This window comes from Aptenodytes forsteri, unplaced genomic scaffold (genome assembly GCF_000699145.1).
Source record: "Aptenodytes forsteri isolate BGI_AS27 unplaced genomic scaffold, ASM69914v1 Scaffold65, whole genome shotgun sequence".
Taxonomy (NCBI): domain Eukaryota; kingdom Metazoa; phylum Chordata; class Aves; order Sphenisciformes; family Spheniscidae; genus Aptenodytes; species Aptenodytes forsteri.
In genome coordinates this window covers 4,714,199-4,731,768 of record NW_008795127.1, presented here as the reverse complement: position 1 = coordinate 4,731,768, position 17,570 = coordinate 4,714,199, and the positions used below count along the sequence as shown (strand labels likewise).

The following is a 17,570-nucleotide window of genomic DNA, read 5'->3' as shown; positions in this document are numbered from 1 at the left end:
TAGGGAAGACTTTTTAATGATGAAAAGCATAGGGCTTTTCTCAGCAAGACTCATACTTTCAGTGTTCTCTGAACAAAAAGAGAGACACTGAAACACAAGTGTTTTAAGGGAAACAGTATGCCGTGAATAATGTTGGCCGGAAATGCTACTACGTGTTTGGGGTGGGGTTGTCTGCCATTGGAAGTAATAAAAATACAGCTGTATATTATCCATTGGGGTTTGGTTTATTCTGGAAGCTAATTTTTAAGAAACTGAGGGTTATTTATTGGTTGTGTCACAGGAATATTTTGACTGTTCTAATTCCAGTCTTCAGCATTTTTACATTTCAAGCCATATAAAGGAGAACAAGATATATGGTGCGTCTACCCCAGTTCAGCAGAATGGGCTCTAACCAGACTCTGTAAATATACTCTCTTCTGTGTTGTTTCTAGCCACAGCAATGCTTTTCAAATTATTTATTTTTTTCTAAAATTTACTCAGCAAAAGCAGTTTTCATGCTACAGTATTGGATTCAGGTCTCAAAGTGTTGCAAAGTATCCTTCAATATGCTTCAAAGCCAGTTTATTTTTTACAAGGGGAGTGAATGCAAAAGCTGGGAAGATACTGCTTTCGCAGTGGGAGACCAAGTTTGACATCCGCATTTTTGCTTTTCTTTCAGGACGTGTAAAAGGAGTCCCTGGGGGGCGTGTGGCGGGTACCCTCACAACAGTGTGCGTTTTATATGCAAGCACGTAGGTGTGTTTAAACGTAGAAAACGGCATTCCAGTTGGATTTTGTGTCATGAAGAGAGTGGGTATGATTTATCTGAACAGCAGCAAGACTTTCTCTCTCTCCCTCCCTGCCTTAGCTGGGCAAATAGCTGGCCGGCTCACAGCCCTCCAATCACCCAGGCTGACGAGCCTCCACCCCTCAGCACCAACAGCTTTCGCACCACTTACAGCTGGCTTTTAAAGCAAATATTTTAATAAAATCACTTTCAGTCATTACTCTTCCATTTAAGACAGCAGAAGTTCAGGACTGGGTAAGAGAAGCAGAAGTTTGCCCAGCAGAAGTTGCTCTGAATCAGGTTTGTAATGAAGTTTACTGCTGAAAGAAGTAACCTGAAAGCAACATAGCTTATCGTAGGAACCTTTGCCTTTAACATATGTGCTTTCTGAGTAGCAAGAGCTGTGGTATGCAGTATTAAGTTTAGTTTACATTACAGCGTTATTGTGTTTCTGACAAAATGCAACTTACAGTGTTAATATATAGAAGATGCAATTTATGTTTTCCTTCCCAGTCTGACTGGAAGGTGTTTCTGCTTTTGGATGATAAAGCTTTCCTTTTCCGTTTTATACATATTAGACTTCTGTTACAGGTGCTGCTTTCCAATTTTAGGGCTTTAAGTATTATTTAAATACACGACTTTAAATAGTCCAAGACATTAGGAGACTTGTGAAAGTATTGGGCACAACATCAACTTTTAGGACACTTGCAGTAAAATCATGTGTTGTCTGTGCATGTGTGTACACACACACACAAATCATAGGCTATACCTAGTTTTGCTTCATCTCTGAATTCTTTTACTTTCATATATTATTGCTCTAGATCTAATCAATGCAATACTGCAATTTTGAATAAGGCTAAATGTACTTAAGAGCAAACAAATTTTCTCATAAGTTCTACAGATGGAAAATATAATATAAACTCTTTTACAGTTTTTTTTCAGGAAAATGAGGCTGAAGGAAGACTAAATTAATTTGTATATAATCAGTATATATTTATTTTTTTCCATTTTCAATATGTTACAAACTTATTGGATTATTTTCTCCCTAATTGGTATGCTGTTTAAAATGTTAAGTATATAATATTAGCTCAACAAAAAAGTTTATAAGTAAAATATCTTTAAGTTACTTTTGCTTCAGGAATCTTTAAACATACATCTCAATAACAGTATTAAAACTTTCAGAGGTTTTATATTGCTTTATAATGGTTGCTTTCCATATGAGATTTTTATCTTTTTTATTAGCGCTTTTAATGGAAAAATTTGTAGGAAAAGTTGAATGGCAACTGCAGCAAAACTTTGGGTTTTCCCACCTGTAGCTTGGATTTGATGTGTACTAACTTAAACCACTTATTGCACGTAATTAAATTAAATGTTATTTTTAATGGAAGAGTGTGGTAATACGTGATATAAGTTACTTCACAATATCCACCTATTGTTTGTGTTTTGTTTTGGGGTAGGAGGCTGTTAGGTTATTTTTACATGGAAAATACTTTGCAAAAATGGTAGATTTTACGTGACTGTGAAGCAGTCAAAACAATTTTAAAGATGAATACAAACCTTGCAGATGGAGACTTTGTCCCTCGCATTGCGGTTGTAGTTACAAGTGTTTTGACACCAAACTTTTCCTGCTAGAAGAGGGCTAACAATAGATGACCATTAAATGTTCCTGATCATCCATCTGAATGGAAGAGCTGGTATGAATTATAAGGCTGAACTCATCTTCCTGGGTTAGCATTCAGATGCCTGGTGGTCAAGCAGTAAATTATCTGATTTACAGCTGTCCAGGAAACACTGAAATTAAGAAAGGTCTATCAGCAGCTACTGTAGAGAAAAAAACCCAAGACAATAAAGAAGAAAAGGGTTTGGAGAAGTATCTGTGCTTATTCAGGTACTCTGACAAATACCGTGAATGCCCATTAGACGTGAGGAAGCTTTTGGGGTTTTTTTTCCTCCCTATGTTGGATAGATCTGTCCAATTTCTTTCCTGTCTAAACTAAGTCCTCCTGTCCTGCCTGTCTCTTTGTTGCATGCGGTTGAAGGGGTAAAACTGTAAATTGCAATGTGAACGGCATTGCAATTCTTTCTAGGAATGCGTTCAAGGAAGGCGGAGGCTTGAATATGGGCTGAACATTGTTCCTCAAGTCTAAGGCAGTTGAACTGGGGCTTCCCTTTTTCAGAGGACTGTTGGAGGCGTATTCTGTGTTATAGAGTAATCTGTAGCTAAAGAAAAACTTAGTCCAAAAGAGACTTCAGAAGTGCAGTGACCCAGCACATGCAGAGCCAGACAGTTGCCACCTCAGTTGTACACAGCAAAAAGAACGCGCCAAGGTCAGTGACAAATAGACTTCACAGGTGTTTGCTTGTGACAAATGTCTCTGGAAAGTAGACTTCACCGAAGTGGAGCCTAGCACAGGTTTGAATGCATAGGAGAAGCAACAGGGGTCTGCTCCTCACCTTAATTAGGAATGACTGCACACTGTTGGTGAGTGAAGGGCATTTTCCTTTCTGGTTTCTTATCACTAATTTCCTATGCTTAAACTCTGTATCAGCTCAGGATTCAATCTTTACTCTGTTTAAACTGCATGAAAAACTCAGCCCACCCTGACTGACTGCACTTTCAGGCTACATGCCTAACGCTGTTGTTCAAAGGCAGGGAGGTATCCAAGTCTGCTCTAAGAAATGTAGGACAGGTGCCTCAGAGATGCCTCAGAAGCACTGTGAGCTCTGTCAGCAGCAGAGCATTCAGAGAGCTCACTTCCTTCTTGATTGATTACCCAATATGTTACCAAAAACCCCATTTCCCAACCTGTCAAGTGTGCCTCCCCCGGGAGGCTCTGAAAAGAGCCAGTGCTCATCAGCTGTACGGGACTTTCAGCAGGGGCCTGGGCCAGTGCTGGTGAAGCAGCAGCGAAGAGGAAGCAGAGGCCACAGTGGTCTGCTAGGACGAGGCAGGCTTAGACTGCAGTGGGGAAAGGAGGAAGTAAAAAGCAGCAATTAGGAAAATACTGAGACCTGCTGGTCAAAAAGTAGGAGAGATCATTTTTTTCTGTGTTTGCTTACCCTACTTCATGTTCCTCTCTGTCCTAAAGATCAACAGAAAAGGAAACTGTGAGATTTGCCCAATCACGCCGCCGTAGGAATAAGACCCTTTTTAAGAGTGAGTGGTTGCAGTCAGTGTAAGCTTATCTAGGACAATGCTGCCACCAAAAGGCATACCCAACTGTTACCTTCTTTGCTTCTGTAGGTTAGTATTTGGGTGTGGGACGTGCTCAGCCACAGTGTTAGGATAAGCTGTGCTTGTGAGTCAGCACACGTCAGCACTGGGTCAGAGCCCAGGTTGTTCTCTTGCAGGGGATAATGTGTTAAAGGATCTGTCTTACAAGGGACACCTCAGAAAAAGGTTACACTTGTCAGTGATTTCTGAAGACACTTTGTCACCACTTACCTATGTTATTTGGTCCTGTGTGGAGGCCAAATATCCTTATAAGCTCATCAGTTCTTCGTGCTGCACCTTCCTATCGAGTATGAAGTGATCAGTACCGGAGTCTTGGGATGTCTTGGCCAAATCTGAAAGGGGGCCATGTCTGGCCAATGCTAGTCTAGTTACAACGCTGCACTTGGTACACACCATCAGAAGTTGTGAAGCAGTGTTCAGACATTGTTTATTATGCATGTGTGCATAGTAAGTATAGGAAAGAGTGTAAGATGTTCTGGATTGCAGTGGTTGTTGTAAAAGGATGTGTGTTCATCAAGTCCATGTTAGGATGCATACACCTAAAAAGATAAGTTTCTCATGCGTATGAGATTTTTTTTTTTTCTCTATAGACACAGTTTGTATCTTGAACCTTGTCTTTGGCTGTGCTCCAGTTTTTAAAGGCTAAAGAAGAAAGGGTGGGTTTGAGTCCGAACGGGTGTTTGATCTTACTGGCTTGTGGCGAAGCAAGAACCAGCCTCCTGTCCTCTCCACAAGAATCAGAGAAAGCAGAAGCAGAAGAAATAATCCTATTTTGTCACAAGGATTCCTTCTCAGCAGAGAAAACCATAATATCACTCACCTGGCCACTGCAATAGATGACATTACAACCTTCAGGACTTCTTGTCCCAAATTGCAAAGGAGCAGAGCAATCTGAGATGCCGTTTGAATAACAAAAGTCTTGGAAACTGTTTAGTGTTCTGAGAACAACGTCTGCCAGAGTAGTTTCTCCTGTTAATGAAATGCCAAATGAACTATCATTTGGGGGGTGGGGGAAAGAATTCCTTTAAAAAATGCCATGTTTCTGCAACATTGAAATTGCTAAGGGGAAGGGCATGGAGTCAGTCACAAGAGCATTGCTGCCTGTCGCCATGGGCTACACCCTAATGAGTATATTAATATAACATCCTAAGTGATTGCTACAGCTTCAGAAGTCTCATTATGGAAAAAAACATAGTGGCCCTGGGAATACTTGTCAAAGTGCAGCCCAGGATAGACAAACCTGGCTTTGGGGGAGTGGAGTGCCTCAGCCTCAGGCCCAAAGAAAGAATGCTCTTACTGAAGAGTTCAGGAGCTACAGCAGGGGATTTTGCCTGAACAGTTCAATGGTCATTCCCCTCAGAAGAGCTTATAGATATCTTCTGTCTGCCGGCATGCACATCAACTTAGTTGTGAAGCTGATGTGTGAAATCTCCTCGGTGGATGAAGTCTGCATACCATGGGCAGATACTTATCTCTGTGAGCCTGGCGGGCTGAAAGGACTGCCTAATTGCAGCAGAGCTTTGGAAACTTGCCTGTCTTGCCTCCTTCCACTGTCCTGGGGCAGCTATCACCTTTCTAATGGGCATTAAGCATCACTGCCCAGAGCTATCCAATTCCATTCACTATCCTTTATCAAATTCCCCTTCCTTGAAGGGAATGGGCATCACTGCCCAGAGCTATCCAATTCCATTCACTATCCTTTATCAAATTCCCCTTCCTTGAAAGGGAATGGAGACCTTTTTTTTTTTTTAAAGAATGCTCTTTGAAGACAGAAGTGGCATGTCTTGAGTGTACTTGGGGAGCTACTACAATAATAGGGAAAAAATGTTTCTGCACTGAGATCTCTCTCTTTTTCATACCCAAGGGGATTTTTTCCAAGCAATCTCATATCAGGATGGCAGTTCTCTTGCTTCTGACTCTTTGTTCTAGGATCAAACACTGTTAAGTGAGCTATCCATCTTGATGCAAAGTCATTGCTGTTAGTGGATTGAACTACTGTGAGTAGAAATGCCCTTTACTGGTCTAGAAAACTGATACAGACTGGGGAGGAATCTACCAGCAGAATATCTTCATCTAACTGAAAAAGATTCTCAGTTCTCAGGAGGGTTCCACTTAACAAATCATGAGCAGAGTATAGAAATTTATGATATGAGTTGCAAAGGCAAACATCAGTTTGGGGAGATGGCAGATGGTATCGCTTAATTCTTGCCAAACTCTTAGTCATCAACAATACAATTCAAACAAATACGTAAAGAAAGACAGAGCTTGTACATTAATGCTGCCTCTTTGAGATATGATTTTCTATGGGATGCCCGTGTCCTACCTCCCAGGCAAATGCTTTGGACCCTCAGCTGTCATTTTTTTGAGTTGGGAAGCAGGCTCACTGCTGTTCCTCCTAGCAGGCACCCGTATCACAGGCCAGAGAAGTGCTGCCCACCTGCTGGCCTCCAGAACCTAGCTGGTCACAAAATCTGAGCTTGTGTGCAAGAGCTGATCACACCCCACACTGCGACGTGCACTCAGAATATTGAAGAACTGCAGCTGGCATGGGATGAGCAGTTATCCCATCAGGTTTTGTTAGATGATTGTCAGGGAAAGTTGTATGAGATTCCTTGTAAAGATAATTAGTTCTGGGAAACTTCATTGGTGTAGGAGGGAGTAGAAACACTATTTTAATCTGCTTTCAAGCAGTTTTTACTGAAGCAAATTCTAAAGGCAAAAGCCATGTATTTGAAGGCAAAAGGAGATTGCATTGGCTCTGTCAGAAGGCTATATTTTAAAGCTTTTGGTATTTATAGCCTTGGTGTTGGAGTTTTAGATCTTAAAAATCCTTATTTATGTTGGTGCTGATCCTTGTCTTAAAAGTCTTTATGATATACGAGATAATAGATGTCTGTTCTGGTTCTGTTTTAGAAATGGTTAAGAAGTGGCCATCAGCAGATAAATAGAAACAATTTGTTCTTTTTTACAGCAATGTAGTAAACCTAAAGATAATGGATATCTTTTCCTGGGGAAATAAGTGTTAAATATAAAATTAGGGATACCGAATCCCTAATATATTTCTTGGGGAAAAAGCACATGCCAGCTTATTTAATGTCATAGAAGAGTGTAAATATATGAATTGGTAGGTATGATTAAAGTTCTTTATGCAAATATGTTTCTTTAGTTGTTTTGCACCAATATTCATGCTACCTTTTATGTACCATAATGATTTATTTTATTTCAGAGCTCTACTTTCACCATGTTGCCCTGTGGACCAGCTTTGTCCTTTGTTCGGTGTCTGGTGCGGAAGAAGAACGTCAGTGGTGAAAGTCTTGAGGACTCCAAGTTGTGCCGATGCTTATCGACGGTGGACCTTATAGCCCTGGGAGTAGGAAGTACTCTTGGTGCTGGTGTTTATGTCCTTGCTGGAGAAGTAGCCAAATCCGATTCTGGACCTAGCATTGTTGTTTCTTTCCTCATTGCTGCGCTGGCATCTGTGATGGCAGGTCTCTGCTACGCTGAGTTTGGTGCTCGCGTTCCCAAGACTGGTTCTGCGTATTTGTATACTTACGTAACTGTCGGTGAACTGTGGGCTTTTATAACTGGTTGGAATCTCATTTTATCCTACGTTATAGGTAAGCTTAAGAACAAACACAGTCTCAAGGGTTTCTGAGGCAGCAGATATAAGATACAGATTTGGGTCTGTCTTTCTTTTCTGTCTCTGTACTTAGCTACTATTGCTTTTTACTCCTGCTGGGATCAAATAACCAAGGTAGTTCGAATAGGTTATTTCCTCCTGTGCATCACCATTGTAAACAGATTTTTTGCAAGATGCTTTTGCAAACAGTGTCTTCAGCAGCATGGACTGAATAACTTGTATGAAAATTGTGTCAGACAGTTCAGTGATGATACACAAGAATAAACAGGATTTCTTTGCTGTCTTTGGTCAGCAAGAATAATTTCAGTAAAATCAATAAGCATATTTTTTTCTGAATATACACAGCAAGGACATTTACAGGGACCCCATCACTATAGTATCTCAATTCAAGAAAGTCATGAAGTACTAACTTGTTACTATAACCTCATGCTAATTAAGTGGTGTCCTATCATGTAATCCCATAAAATACAAAGTTGACCAGACCTGAATAAAATAAATGCTTATATGGCAGATATTCAAATAACTATTTCAGTGCTTTAGCAGAGACAACGTTTTTTGATTCAAAAATGTTTTCTTCGAGAGGTACGTGTTCCAAGCATCCATTATATTGTGTATAAGCTCACCTAGCTGTATATGTATACGTAACTACAGGAGTGTTTCCCAAATCACTACAAAATCAATACTTGGGCATATTGAAGTGTATTTCATGATAGGAAAGTGGTAGAAATAAGGTTGTATTTAGCTGTGGCCACAATACACGAGAGTATTAGTCTTAAATACTGCCTCCAACAATACACATCTTCCTAGGCATTTTCTTGCTTTACTTTCAGGTGAACAAACTTTCCTTCATGTTCTTTCTTAAACTGCTTTCTTACATTGCTTTATATTGTTTAACATATGTCATATTGTAACTTTAGAAATAAGTGTCTTCCAGGATGACATCAAATATAAATGATACAGAAATAATTCTGCAATATTTTGGGAATAAATGAGGTACAAATTTGTATATTTTAGTTGTAGAACAATATGTTATCATTTAACTATGTAGAAAAATTCTATAATGTTAAAATCCCTTGGCAAAAAAAATGACTGTTCTAACACAAGCTCTGCTTTTTAAAATGCAAGTAGCGACATTCTTAGTTTTATTTCTTTTTCAGTAGAAGTAACTGTATCCTTGTATGTATGCAAAACCCTAAATATGCATGTATTTTATGAAGGTACATCAAGCGTAGCAAGAGCCTGGAGTGGCACCTTTGATGAACTTCTTGGAAAACAGATTGGTCATTTCTTCAGTACCTACTTCAAAATGAATTACTCTGGACTAGCAGAGTATCCTGACTTCTTTGCTGTATTCCTTATATTGCTTCTATCAGGTAAGACACATATATGGCTTCATTTATGGTAGTTGTGATGTCAGAGTGTTTCTTACAGACAAAAATGCTGAATTGTAGTTTGTGTTTTATCAGAAATACCTTTATAATGTCTGAGATGTTTAGATGTGCATGTGTGTATTGACACAATGACTCTGGGAATTAAATTTATATAATCCAATTTTCATGTGTACCCTCTTTTTTTTTTTTTTGAAGCTGAGACATGAAACAATCACTTGTACTTTTTTATAAAACCCATGATACAGATTGATAATAAACAGGAAAATTATACAGTTTTGTGTGGTTTTTATGGCTTTATCACTGGTAAATGCTTTCAGAGGGACCTTGAGGTTAAGCTCTGTAGTTTGGTAATGTGATGTGCTCTCCTTAAATCACATATTGTGTATGTAGTGGGTATTTGTAAGGGGGTTTTTTCCCCTCTAAATTGTATTCAGTATAAAATAACTTTCCCCTTTCTAAGTCTTCAAAAGAGTTGTCTAGCCTAGAACTTGTTTGAGCTAAAGGGCACTCCAAGGTACTGGCATGGCCCAACAGACCGGTTTGAACCTGAGTAAACCTTTCATGACTACTCCACTCAGTTCTGTTTCTTTTACATCTTTACTCATGTATCATGTTTTTAAACCACAGAAATTGACACCAGCTTTTTGAGAGATTGGAAAGCTCAAAAATACTGCAACTTATTTGCATGTTTGCATTTAACAATTGCTTTCCACAAGGAAACATTCTTACTACCACCAGGAGAGAAGGAAGCAGTATGTGTATTTTAAAGTGTATAGTTTGTTTTCAGCCAGTACTAGAAGCATTTCAGTAGAGGCCTTACCCATATCTCAAATATTTGTTGTGTTCTGTCTCTCTTTAGATCAAACAAAAGCAGGAGCTTTTTTTCTCTGGAAAGTGAAACTGATAAGTTATATGGGTATAACCTTCTGTTGTCTTATTCTGTTACAACGGGCTTTTTGGACTACTTGGGAAAATGTTTCCATTCAACTCCTAATGCTAGAATGGGTGGCCAGTGCATCCTAAGCTTTTATTAGGTCTCTGTACATAAAAACATGAGTTCCTACAGTAGTAAGCTTTAATTTATGGCTGTGCTTGTATCTTCAATTCATTTCTTCCTTCTGCCTCTTTTGGTTTTGTTTGTTTTACTAGAAGAAAGCAGAGAACAAAAAATGCATAAGATGCTGAAGTCCCTAATTGAAAAATGTTTGAGAACTACATTATTTAAAAGATTTAGGATGTACCTACACTGTGAGTCACATTGCAGTGTAGGTATTCCCAAGCTGACTCAACACCCATACTTCCAGAAATTTTACCCAAAATTTTTGAGGTGGTTGTCATATGGTCACTAATGTAAGCCACAAGAAAGTAGCAAAAGTAGAGTAGAGTCTTGAGGAAGTTAATTGTACAGTTTTAAGAGTAGAATATTATTTAAATGCATTAATTTTGTAGAAGTTTTAAAAATAAATGCCTTGAGATTCAGAAGAATTTCATGCTTGCAAACCGAACATACTTTGTGAATTACCAGCATTAACAGTTGGTGCTGAGGCCCCTGTGTCTGCGCTTAGGAAGATCAGGGAGTTTACTAGACAAGGTTTAGCCCAGAATCTTGCTAGGCTTGTGGTTCGAAGTTGCCTATAGGACCAGTTCAGACCCTTATGTCTTCAGGAGTGATGGGATTGAATTTGGTATAGCTGGAATGGACCTTTCATTTTCACCTCCTCCAAAGGAAGGAGGAAAAAACAAACCTTTTGAAAAGCAGACCACTCCACAAACCAAACTATAAAATGCTAGTGCAGATGCTGCCATCTTATATCTGTTTTGTCCACTGTCATTGAGGTTCCTAACATCAGTAGTAGAGATTCTTGATAGAAGAGGAAATGTTTCTCCTGTGGTTCTCCACTGCTCCTGAGTTTTCATTTGTGTCCTGTCTTTTCATCCTCACCATCATTCCTTCTTCACTTCTCTTGTGCTTGTGCTGCAGATTACCTCTCCAGGTCTCTGTGGTAAGCAGCCAAACCACCAGTGAATTAACTGGGTGGAATTCACCGCTGCCAAGAGGAGGGGCAGTGGGGATGGCTCAGGGCTGTGTAGACTGAGTAATTGGATTCTGAACTGCGCAAAGCTGAATCATAGGAGCAGCAGATTATCTTTTACAGAAAATGTTATGTGCTAAGTACAAGCAAAAGTCCACAGAAATCTGGCTTGGTTTTGGTTTTTTTTTCCTACAGAAAGGACTTAAAAAATGTATGTACTATGTTTCATACTGCATTAGGCTGATTGAGACACTGCCTTCTTGGGAAAAACTAAGCTAAAGAAAGCATACACCTATTTCCAATAAAAATGCCATTGGTGAAGAAAACTTGAGCAGCTTATATGATAACTTCTGTGTTACGATAAGATAGCAAACATCTCATTAGCGGAGTCAGAAATTTTTTGACGTTATCTTGAGAGGCTTAAAATTTTCAGACTTAATCTTTAAATAATGAGGGAAAGCATGTGTGATATTAGTGGAAATGCTTAGAGTGCAAAGAACCTGTGGAGGCTTTCTCAATATATTTAATTTTTCCTGATTTGCTCACTGCCTACTCTTCCATTAAACTGTTAGTACACTTACAGTTGTTACAAATCTAATGACACAGTAGGATCCTGATGGAATAAGTTTCAGATTGTTTAAATGCACTACTCTGCAACCTGAGGCACGTGTATTTTGTATCAGACTTTTTTCTAGAACCTCTGAGAATCAGTGTTTGTGAACAGGAGGCATGTATTTCTTCTTAAAGGTTTTATTAATGAACTAGGAAATGGGAAACTTACTCAGTGTTGGATATGCCCTGAAAAACTTAGAGTGAACAGATTACATTATTAATCTAATAATTTTGATTATTTCATTAATCTAATTAATTGTTCTGTAAGGAATAGGTTCCACCAATTTGTTTTTACGAAGCATAGAATTCTTGTACCTATTTTTGCTTCATTGCATAAAATAGAGATATGAATTGGAATATCGGAAAAGTAATAATTGCTCAAAGTACTTTTAAATACTTAAAGAATACAATTAAAGAAGCTTTCTGGTTTGTGGTTTCCAATACACTTGCCTATCGCCGTGCTGTCAAAGAGTCTAGTAAATTTGTGCTACCACTTTTTAAAAGTATAAAATCTAGTGCTGTTTTTCTAGTGCTGTTTTTTTATTATTAATCACAGTATTTGCATGTATATCTTCTTTAAAATGCCATTTTATTAGTTTAAGGGACCATTCACATCTATAAAATATTTTTATTTTATAGGTCTTTTATCTTTTGGAGTAAAAGAATCTGCATGGGTGAATAAAATTTTCACTGCTATTAACATCTTGGTCCTACTCTTCGTTATGATTTCTGGTTTTGTGAAAGGAGATGCTGACAACTGGAAAATAAGTGAAGAATATCTCATAAACCTTACTGCAATAACAGAGTAATTTTATTTTTTTTAATCATTTTACTTGCTCATATTCCAAGCAATTTTCTGTTATACTTGCTTTTGTGGTATTGCAGGTATTGTATCAACTGATAGCTCTGTCACTGGGAATAATAAACTTTTTATTCCCTTAAAAATTGTTTTTTATTTTCTTGTCTGTAGTTTCCTTAAAATAAATCTTATTTCAGTAGTCTTGTCCGTAGCCATTTGAGAGGTTACTGGCTTCTCATCCTTAAGTCATGTATTAACTGCAGCATGTGAGTATGACAGCAAGAGTTGCCTACACCCTTAGTGTTTTAATATATTTTGCCACAAACTGCAAAGTGAGTAAGATGATAGTTACTTGATTCAGGTATTCTTCCATTTACTGTTATTTTTGTCTTTTTTACAAGCTTTGACATAAAAATGTCTTCTCGTGCAGTTTTGTAAAGCAGAACTATGTCTTGACGAGAGCATTTTAACATGTTTTTCCAGAGTGGTAGGGGAGAAGGATGCATGTGTTTGTTCCACCAATAATAATAAAAAAAAGAAGTTATTTTTCTGCTGTATTTTTGTTCTTTATAGGAATTGCTCATCCTATGAGAATGTGACGAGTATATATGGGAGCGGTGGCTTTATGCCATATGGTTTCACAGGAACATTGGCTGGTGCTGCAACCTGTTTTTATGCTTTTGTTGGATTCGTGTGCATTGCAACAACCGGTATAGTATTTATTTGTGTGTATATATGTATAAGTATATATGTATAACATGCTTTTTTTGTAAAAAGTACCCATGCAAACAACATAACAATCTGTCTACTGTTCGTCCTTTGCTTTCTCCTAAACCTCCTTCAGTCCATGTAGAATGAGTCTGAGTTCATTCCTGAATGTGGCTATCATTTTGGGAGGAAGGAGGAGATTTTACTTATTTTATTCCTGTTCCAAAGAAATTAATTGTTGCCTTCCAAGTCTGGGAAGTGCTTAGTATACAATTTTTTCTGCTGAAATCATGTTAATCACCTGCTCACTTTTACAATTCTCTGAGATGAGGTATCTCTCCTAAAGGCTGGCTTGTATATGGCTGACAGGGAATGAGTACATTGAACTTATAATTTGTAGGTAGATAACTAGAAATGATGGGCTTTGAGTACTCTAAATATAGAATGTATTTTATGTCCGTTAGTTTACCTTTATTTTTTAATGCTGTTTCTGGCAAGAAAATACTGAGTTTTGTTCTGCATCACTAAGCTTATTTTATACAGATTTTTAAAACTTCTATTTCAAATATGATTCCCATGGCTTAGATTAATAAATGATTTGTCTTTGATGTTATCTTTTAAAACTGAAGGTGGAAATGAGTAAGAATTTTTGGTGGGTTATTTATTTTTCCTTTTTTCAGGAGAAGAGGTCAAGAATCCTCAGAAAGCCATACCCATAGGAATTGTGGTGTCCCTGCTTGTCTGCTTCATGGCCTATTTTGGGGTTTCAGCTGCACTGACACTTATGATGCCATACTATCTACTAGATGAGAAAAGTCCTTTGCCAGTAGCGTTTGAGTATGTTGGATGGGGTCCTGCGAAATATGTTGTAGCAGTGGGATCCCTCTGTGCTTTGTCCACAAGGTAAAGACATTGAAATACTAATTTTATAGGGAAGAGCTGATGGATAATACGTGACATTTAAATATATGTTCATGCGTTCATTTTGAAGGCTCAGTTCATGCAAAGGATTAGCAATAAGTATTATAAGCATGGTTTAGACTTAAGCAGGTCTTGATCACAGTAGGTAGATTAATTTAAGTTCCTTTTTTAAACGGTACTGTTATTGAACTCTACCTCTTTGGCTTATTACCCAAAAGTTTTTTATTAAAATATGTGTTTTCAAACATATGACCTGCAAGTTGTCTTTATTAAGTGATAAAATAAACCTCACCCATTTTGTCCTTTCTTGCTGTCCACTCCCGATGACTCAGCAGCTTCATGGGCTCTGTGTATTTGCAGGCAAAGTTGAAGAGGTGATTAATTAGCTCCATTCCTCATCTTCGTTGCCTGTCTGTTTTCCTCCAGTAGCCAGTCTGTCTTCTGACATCATCCCTTCCTGTGGTTTCTGCGTGGGTATTTGAGGTGTAGATTATAGCTGTGAAAATACGATAATTTATTCCCCTTTGTGAAACTGCGGATGTAACCTTAACTTAACGTGTTATTTTGATTAAAAAGATGAGGGAGGGCATGAGATATATTAGTATGTGTTCATATATATTGCAGCCCAATTGTAACGTGGTAGAAACACTTTCACAGAATAGAACATTGCTTGATACTTGAATTTAGGGATAGAAAAATGCTGATGCCAATGTTCTACCTGAGTTTATGTAGGTAGGGAGTCATTTACGTGAGCTTCAGTGCCAAGAATACTGGCTGCCTTTCCACAAAGGAAAGCGACATGCCTGTTTAAGCACTAATGCTGACAGTACTCTGAGAGAACCCTGTAAGCATCAGCCTGAAGAAGACGAGCACACTGGCTGTGGACCATGATTTAAAGGAAAGGAATATTTCGATGTAGAAGGGGATAGAAAAAGGAAATAGTTCCAGAATGACGTTAAAAGAATTGTAGGGCTGACTGAAGAATGTCATAGTTACACAGTTCATTCTGGGATTATAGTTATTTTCTATCTAGTTGTCATGATCCCCTCATTTTGGAGGGTTTTACTGAATTTTTCCTCTATATTGAGAAATAGTAAAAGTGATATATAAGCAGAAACTAGCTTAAAGAAATTAATACTGGAAAACAAAATGAACTGAGATGGTAAAACGCTTTTTCAGAAATTTGAACTGCTGGTCTCTTTTACCAGCGTATTCTGAAGAATTCTATTTATTCATATGGAGAGGTTAATCTTTCAGTCTGTTGACTGATGTCAGTTTAGAACAAAACAAAGGAAACTATTTCATATTCCTCAGTTTAGAGGTATAATTAAGAAAAAAGTGGGGATCATTGCTTTTGGTCCATGTAGTTACCTCTTACTATGTTATGTTGTGAACTTGTTTCCTCAGGTTAAAGATGTTTGTTAATACTTCTGTTATTTATGTGAATGTACTTAAAGAGGGGTAGGATAAATAAATTTTACAAAGGCACAACAGCAAAAAAATTGGTAGTGGTTTTTTTAACAGTGTCCTTATTTGAATCAGAGTTGTCACTCTGATTTAGGAAACTTCCTTTTTTGGAAGGGACATTCATACATCAAAATCAGTTCATGTGCAGTGACACTTATCTCATGTGTCTAACCTTAACGCTTGTGTCTCACGAGCATTACTGGAGGTACTTAGCATCTGTGGTTATGTAAAAGCTGTGCCTTCTGTAAGTGATACAGTCGATTCCCTAAAGTAAGAAAGGCAACCATTCACGTGGTTAAAAACTAGTGTGCTTGCTGCAGAGGTTATACTGGCTATGATTTTGCCTTTTGTCCTTTCAATGTTTTTGGTTTTCTTAATTACAATTATTGCGCTTTGAAGGAAAGAAACCACCTAATTTAAGACTATGTTTAAAAAGAGCTTCGAGTTATCAACAGTTTAAAAGCTTTCTGTGTTCTGCTAATAACAAATCTAAATTAATTAGCTTTACTTCTTCTAAAAAAAAGAAACAATCGTAATGAAGCTTGGCTAGAGGTGCTTTAATCGAAAGAAATAATGTGCTCAAGTACAACTGTATGGTGCTTACTTTGAATTACTGTTAATCAGCAGCCTCACATGGAAACGTAGAGTGTAAGAGATGCTGCTAATGCTTATTGATTTGCTGCTGCTGCCTGACAGACTTTCCCCAGGAATACTAAAGCTTAATTGCATAGTTAGTGTGACCTGGAACATGTTTCTGGTCCACTAATACCCAAGAACTACAGTGATGGCAAGAGTTATTTTGCTAATCTGAATTCTCTCTGATGAAGGAGTTCCATTACCTAAATTAATTAAAAAAAACCCCAAAGCAGTCAACTTTACAGGGAAAAAGAAATTTCTATTTGTGTCTGATCTGTAGTATCTTGGGCTGTGGGGCTTTCTGGTTTTGTCTTACAATCATAAATTTAGTTTCTGTACATGCCGTTAATTAACATTGTTTATCTTGTCCATGATACAACTCTGCATGAACTGTGTTTGCCATGTTGCATGTGTTTGCTTTTTACTCAGTCTTCTTGGATCCATTTTCCCAATGCCGCGTGTAATCTATGCTATGGCGAAGGATGGGTTGCTTTTCAAATGTCTAGCTCAAATCAGTTCCAAAACGAAGACCCCACTAGTTGCTACTCTATCGTCTGGTGCAGTAGCAGGTGAGACTAAGAGTTGATCCTTGTAAAGAAAGGTGCACTGCTAAACATGTTGCATATATGGAAATAAACCACTGTTGTGCAGCTTTGATTTGCTTTGGACCAAAATGATCAAATCTGATTGTCGCCAGGTAAAGTAGGCTACCAGTAAAACTTTTCTCTACCACAGATTTTGTATTTGTTGGTTAATCTCAAGTGCTTTCAAAGCCTAGGTTCAAAATAAACAACAACCCAAACCCAAGAACATCAGTCAACCAAACAAAAAACCAAGAGCAGCAACACAGAGCCTAAACCAAAACTAAACCTAAACCCATTAACTCTTCCAAGCTTTCTTTTTGTGTAGTTGGGTTTACCAGTAAAGCATTGTGCTTTTAATAACCTGTATTTGAACTATACATTTTTCTGTTCTAGTCTTCTCGGCTCTATGTTCCCTTTGCCCCGAATTCTGTTTGCCATGGCACGCGATGGTTTACTCTTTAGTTTTCTTGCCAAAGTGAGTAAGAGGCAGGCACCAGTTTCTGCCACCTTGACAGCAGGGGTCATCTCTGGTAAGCTCTCAAAGCCCGTGTTACTTAAAACTGAGATTTAAACACTCTATGCACGTGCATGGTACTTGATATTTTTGAAAAGGGCTGCTTGTTAACTTCCCTTGCATGTACAATGGGAATAAAATTACCGAGTAATCAAAGGGTGTAAGAACTCCAGATCATGCCAATCATGGTGGTGGTGATGTCCTTAATGTCACAGAATTCAAAATGATTTTTTTTTTTTTTTTTTAAATTTTTCCTTTTTGTTT

The 17,570-nt window shown here is 38.0% G+C and overlaps 1 protein-coding gene across 2 annotated transcripts in view; it reads left to right on the top strand.

The window, feature by feature from the left end:
* The first annotated feature begins 939 nt into the window (after window positions 1-939).
* Window positions 940-17,570, top strand: part of SLC7A2 (solute carrier family 7 member 2) — a 29,414-nt gene continuing 12,783 nt past the window's right edge. Inside the window, exons 1-7 of one of the 2 annotated variants that reach the window (XM_009277400.2) lie at window positions 940-1,066; window positions 7,228-7,618; window positions 8,859-9,014; window positions 12,317-12,482; window positions 13,050-13,186; window positions 13,865-14,087; window positions 17,186-17,322. In XM_009277400.2, the coding sequence (XP_009275675.1) occupies window positions 7,243-7,618; window positions 8,859-9,014; window positions 12,317-12,482; window positions 13,050-13,186; window positions 13,865-14,087; window positions 17,186-17,322 (1,195 nt within the window). In that variant the 5' untranslated portion in view covers window positions 940-1,066; window positions 7,228-7,242. Of the gene's footprint in view, window positions 1,067-3,025; window positions 3,095-7,227; window positions 7,619-8,858; window positions 9,015-12,316; window positions 12,483-13,049; window positions 13,187-13,864; window positions 14,088-17,185; window positions 17,323-17,570 lie in introns of those variants that run through there. The other variant, XM_009277401.2, reaches the window with a different exon arrangement.